This window comes from Salmo salar, chromosome 13 (assembly GCF_965601325.2).
Source record: "Salmo salar chromosome 13, fSalSal1, whole genome shotgun sequence".
Taxonomy (NCBI): Eukaryota; Metazoa; Chordata; class Actinopteri; order Salmoniformes; family Salmonidae; genus Salmo; species Salmo salar.
The window spans coordinates 38,255,432-38,261,500 of NC_138303.1; the positions used below are offsets into that span (position 1 = coordinate 38,255,432).

The 6,069-nt window shown below is 42.0% G+C and overlaps 1 protein-coding gene across 1 annotated transcript; it reads left to right on the top strand.

Moving 5' to 3' along the window:
- Positions 1-1,220: 1,220 nt before the first annotated feature.
- On the top strand, positions 1,221-6,020 carry LOC106567210 (proteasomal ubiquitin receptor ADRM1). The gene is made up of 10 exons (XM_014136232.3): positions 1,221-1,348; positions 1,590-1,805; positions 1,930-2,046; positions 3,797-3,920; positions 4,116-4,202; positions 4,382-4,463; positions 4,623-4,867; positions 5,088-5,245; positions 5,462-5,564; positions 5,791-6,020. The coding sequence occupies exons 2-10, from the start codon at positions 1,599-1,601 to the stop codon at positions 5,886-5,888; spliced, it is 1,221 nt and encodes a 406-aa protein (XP_013991707.1). The 5' UTR covers positions 1,221-1,348; positions 1,590-1,598; the 3' UTR covers positions 5,889-6,020.
- Positions 6,021-6,069: the final 49 nt, after the last annotated feature.

Below are 6,069 nucleotides of genomic sequence, written 5' to 3' on the forward strand. Positions count from 1 at the left end.
TATCTGGCTGAACAGCACAATTATTTTTATTTTTTTAATTATCGTTTAAAGGTATAACATTGACGCTTGTTCTAACCAATCACAGCCATGCAGTGGTGGTAGTCAGCCAATCACAATCTTTTTCAGAAAAGTTTAGTTTCACCCTCCTGTCAGATTGTTTTCTGCTCTAGTTGATGACCGTTCTCCTAGCAGCAGGATATTATGCTGGCAGCACGATCACAGATTTTCCTTCTTCAAAATAAAGATTTCCTCCAAAGACATGCTAAACTTTGGAAATAGTTTTTTTTTAGTACTCTAGTGCAGTTCAACTGTTTTTCACAGAATTGCAACCACCTTTGAAAAAATAAATGGATAATTTGACAAATTGTATTTTTTATATTGCATTATTTATGCCAGCATTTCTTTTGAAAGTTTACACAAATGCTGGTATGTTGAAAGGTATTGTGTAGGCTATATTTAAAGAAATACACTTTCAATAAAATACAAATATATGTTTTTGGAACTACTCAATAGTCTGCTAAACCTAAATTGGTCTCTTGTGCTGGGCAACAGGTTGAATACAGAGTGGTGGGGACTCCATTTACTGCAATGCAATACTCGTAATATGGGATACTTATTGGCCTGTAAAGAAAAAACTTTACTACCTGTCTCAGCTAAAGTAGGGTGGAAAATACTCCGTAGGGTGTCCCATGTACAGTCTATTACAGTTTATGGCATTGGGGGTTATGTGGTGGAGGTGGAGAACGGTGTTGCTGGATATGTACGACACAGTCTCCCCCAAAGAAACTACACATATTTGGTCAGTAGAGACCCTACAGAAAAGTTATCTCTCTACAAACCAATATGTATCCCATGTGCAGTCTATTACAGTGTTATGCATTGGGGGCTGTGTGAAAAGCCAGCAGCAGGCCGTGTGACACATCCCCCTCAAAAACCAACCATATTTGGTTAGTAGAGACCCAACTGAGTGTTTTCCATCCCACTTTAGCTGGGATAGGTAGAAGAGTTTTCTCTCTACAGCCCAACATTCTGAACATACCAGTGTCAAAAATGTATTATTTCATTATTGGTCTTATTTTTTTATTTTATTTTTTTGTAATTCGTTTTTATAAATTACTCATTGGCTTTTCTTGTTGGCACAATACAAGTGGCCATTGATTAGAATTCAATATCTTTTGATTGAGTTATCCTCATTGCAATGTTTTGAAATGCAGGCATTTATTTTGAAGGTTTCCTCATTACCACAAAAACGTGATGTTATCGTTTGTGCTGCTGCTACTAGTCTCTAGTAGCTACTGGTGCAATCTGATTCCAAGGCCATCTCGCATCTTCGATCTCAAAGTAAAATGTAAGTTGGTGTTATATTTATTGCCTCTATTAGCTAAGAGAGTAGCTACGTTTTGAATTCAGGATAATAATGCAATTTAAGGTTCGATTGCTCCATCGTTTACATAGGTAGCTAAATTCGGTAACGTCGTTAGCTGACTCACTGGCTAACGTTAGCTAACGGAGTAACGGTAGGCTAGCAGCTAGCTATAAACTGCAAACCAACGTTTGTCATAATCTCGCTCCTATTTGCACAACGCCAGATCATCATCATGTCGGGAGCTCTGTTTCCCAGTCTGGTGTCGGGGTCCCGCGGCTCCTCTAGCAAATTCCTGGTTGAGTTTCGGGCCGGGAAGATGACCATGAAGGGTAGCACGGTGACTCCAGACAAGCGCAAGGGACAAGTCTATGTTCAGCAAACCGACGACTCCCTCATTCATTTCTGTTGGAAGGATCGGACCTCTGGAAACGTGGATGATGTCAGTGGCACTTTTCTGTTGGTGCTGAAACTGCGCCACCATATTCTCTTACACCATCTCTCTCTATCCTTTGTGTTGTCATGGCTAACTAACCCTTGTAATGAATATGGTTGTCCCTGTTCAGGACCTGATCATCTTCCCAGATGATTGTGAGTTCAAGAGAGTGAACCAGTGCACTACTGGTCGGGTGTTTGTTCTGAAGTTCAAGGCTGGCTCCAAGAGGCTGTTCTTCTGGATGCAGGTGTGTATGGCAGTTTAAAGATACTAACTAGAGGTCGACCAATTAATCGGAATGGCCGATTTGATTAAGGCCGAATTCAAGTTTTCATAACAATCAGCATTTTTGGACACCGATCATGGCCGATTACATTGCAGTCCACGAGGAGGCTGCGTGGCAGGCTGACTACCTGTTATGCAAGTGCAGCAAGGAGCCAAGGTAAGGTGCTAGCTAGCATTAAACGTCTCTTATAAAAAACAATCAATCTAAACATAATCACTAGTTAACTACACATGGTTGATGATATTACTAGTTTATCTAGCTTGACCTGAGTTGCATATAATCGATGTGGTGCCTGTTAATTTATCATTGAATCACAGCCTACTTCGCCAAACGGGTGATTTAACAAGCGCATTTGCAAAAAAAGCACTGTTATTGCACCAATGTGCAACAGGGTCAGGGTATATGCAGCAGTTTGGGCCGCCTGGCTCGTTGCGAACTGCGTGAAGACTATTTCTTCCTAACAAAGACAGCCAACTTCGCCAAATGGGGGATGATTTAACACATGTGCATTTGCGAAAAAAGCACAATCGTTGCACGAATATACCTAACCATAAACATCAATGCCTTTCTTAAAATCAATACACAGAAGTATATATTTTTTAATCTGCATATTTAGTTAAAATAAATGTTAGCGGGCCATATTAAACGAGGGAAATTGTATCACTTCTTTTGTGTTCATTGCACGCAGAGTCAGGGTATATGCAACAGTTTGGGCCGTCTGGCTCGTTGCCAACTAATTGGCCAGAATTTTACATAATTATGACATAACATTGAAGGTTGTGCAATGTAACAGCAATATTTAGACTTATGGATGCCTCCCATTCGATAAAATACAGAACGGTTCCGTATTTCACTGAAAGAATAAACGTGATAGTTTCTGGATTTGACCATATTAATGACCTAAGGCTCGTATTTCTGTGTGTTATTATATTATAATTAAGTCTATGATTTTATAGAGCAGTCTGACTGAGCGGTGGTAGGCAGCAGCAGGCTCGTAAGCATTCATTCAAACAGCACTTTACTGCGTTTGCCAGCAGCTCTTCGCAATGCTTCAAGCATTGCACTGTTTATGACTTCAAGCCTATCAACTCCCGAGATTAGGCTGGCAATACTATAGTGCCTATAAGAACATCCAATAGTCAAAGGTATATGAAATACAAATGGTATAGAGAGAAATAGTCCTATAATACCTACAACCTAAAACTTCTTAACTGGGAATATTGAAGACTCATGTTAAAAGGAACCACCAGCTTTCATATGTTCTCATGTTCTGAGGAAGGAACTTAAAACGTTAGCTTTTTTACATGGCAGATACTGCACTTTTACTTTCTTCTCCAACACTTTTTGCATTATTTAAACCAAATTGAACATGTTTCATTATTTATTTGAGACTAAATTGATTTTATTTATGTATTATATTAAGTTAAAATAAAAGTGTTCATTGTTCATTCAGTATTGTTGTAAATGTCATTTGTTACAAATATATATAAAAATCGGCTGACTAATCGGTATCGGCCTTTTTGGTCCTCCAATAATCGGTATCGGCGTTGAACAATCAGAATCGGTCGACCTCTAATACTACCGTAACGTAATCCACACCCCTGCATCCTTTGTATATTTCTCTGCAGAGGAAGGTAATGTTATCAGCAGCTGATTGTATGAGAAAGTAAGTTCCTGATGTAATACACTTATTTATATTTCCCTGTTGTAGGAGCCCAAAACTGAAAAGGATGAGGAGTACTGTCGTAAAGTGAATGAGTATCTGAATAACCCTCCCATGCCTGGAGCCCTTGGCAGTGGAGGCAACAGCGGGCATGAACTGTCTGCTCTTGGGGGTAAGGATTAAGGAAAGGGTGCACGGCACAATGCACACACTCACAAACAGAACAAAGGTACTGTGGCATGTTGACACAGGAAGATGGCAATTGTTTTTAGCAATGCATTCTCAGAGATGATAGTTCCTTTCCCACTCAGCCTCTCCTTTGTGCATGATCCGTTCTGAACATTTTGCATTCTTCCTCCTGTCCTAGGTGAGGGTGGACTGCAGAGTCTGCTCGGTAACATGAGTCACAACCAGCTCATGCAGCTCATTGGACCGACTGGACTAGGTGGTCTTGGTAAGTCTTGGCAGTCTGCAGAGTAGTCTGTACAGTAATATTTTTACCCCACGTAGCAATGTGCTTACAACAGCTGACAGCTGGATTGATTAAGAATGTGTTTTGGACTGGAGTACCTGACTTTATTGGGTCGTCATTAATTGCAACATGTCTGAATGTGTCCACCTGTCTGTCTGTAGGTGGTCTTGGGGCTCTGGCTGGACCTGGCCTGGCCAGCCTGCTCAGTAGTGGAGGTCCTGCAGCCGGCAACTCCTCTTCAAGGTACCACAAGCCTACAGAGTCACTTCACTAATACATTCAATCATTTTGTACATATATGCACTTTCTCTCCAGCTCAGACTACACATTTACTACTTATTAACCAACTTTTACAGATGGCTTATTCTACAATTTAGTTTCTCTCTTTCTGTTCCCTCTCAGTCCATCTCAATCTCCTGCTGTCACTCCCACCTCTACCTCTGCTGCCACCCGGCTGGGCTCCTCCCAGGTGCCAACCACACCCATCACCCCGTCTGCCACCAGTGTAGCGTCACCCATGGCCTCACCCACCATCCCGGTTGCCCCCTCCATCGCAGCCGGGGCAGCCAGCCCCACCCAGCCCATCCAGCTGAGTGACCTGCAGAGTATCCTAGCAACCATGAACGTACCTGCGGCTGGGCAGGGAGGTGAGGGACTAAACATATAAATTATAGAGCAGCGCACAACAGTGGACAGAAAGAGCAATTAAGAGTCTCTTGAATCATTTTACATGGGAAATAAGGAACTTTAGTCATGCTGTTACCAGTTAAATAAAAAACCTTGCAGCAGCAGATCCATGATCTAGCCTTCCGTATGTGTCTCTGTCTGTATGAAATATGAATGACTGACTGTTTGTTCTCGCTACAGTGGACCTGGCCAGTGTTGTGACCCCTGAGATCATGGCTCCTATCCTGGCCAATGCTGAGGTCCAGGAGAGGCTGCTGCCCTTTCTGCCGTCAGGAGAGTCCCTGCCTCAGAGCACCGACGAGCTCCACAACACACTCACCTCTCCACAGTTTCAGCAGGTATAACACACTGCTCTGAGTGTGTTGAGCAGTGCTCTCTTTCTGTGTAGAGTACAATAGAGCATTAGTTGTCAGACTGTGTAGCAGTGTTCTCTCAGTACACTATTAGTATGTCTAGACGTGATCTTGGTTGCTTTTCTTTTAGCTAGCGCTTGAGTGCCACATTTGGTCTACTACTGTGTGTACAACATAAAGCAGGTATTATTCTTTCTGTAGGCCATGAGTCTGTTCAGCAGTGCCCTGGCGTCAGGGCAGTTGGGGCCTTTAATGAACCAGTTTGGTCTGCCAACAGAAGCTGTGGACGCAGCTAACAAAGGAGGTCAGTGTCCTGTATCTGCGTACAATACATGAACGTAAACACAGGGGCCTTGTCTGTACGTTCCATTGTTTAAAGAGAACACAAGCATGCAGTCTCCTGCCTGTGCAGACATTCCTGCATAACATTGACATTAGTATCTACCATTTTTAATAAGGATTTCCACATCATTACGGTTATTTCCTGCTGTTTTGGATCATGAGTGAAATTGAACTTTCCTCTATTCCAGACGTTGAGGCTTTTGCTAAAGCCATGGAGACAGACAGCAAGTCTGACCATGAGGATGACGCCAAAGATAAAAAGGATGAAGATATGAGTTTGGATTAGGACCCTCTGTTAGTTCCGTTTAACTTAATGTATTTTACTTTAACTTATTTACTGGTTCTGAAGCTGTGGACCATTTACCTCTGTACATGTACTCAGAATAGAGATATTAAAAAGAAAAAGGCATTTAAGACACCCAAGGCTCTATTCAATCTCTCATGCTTCAGCGACACATCGAATAGAG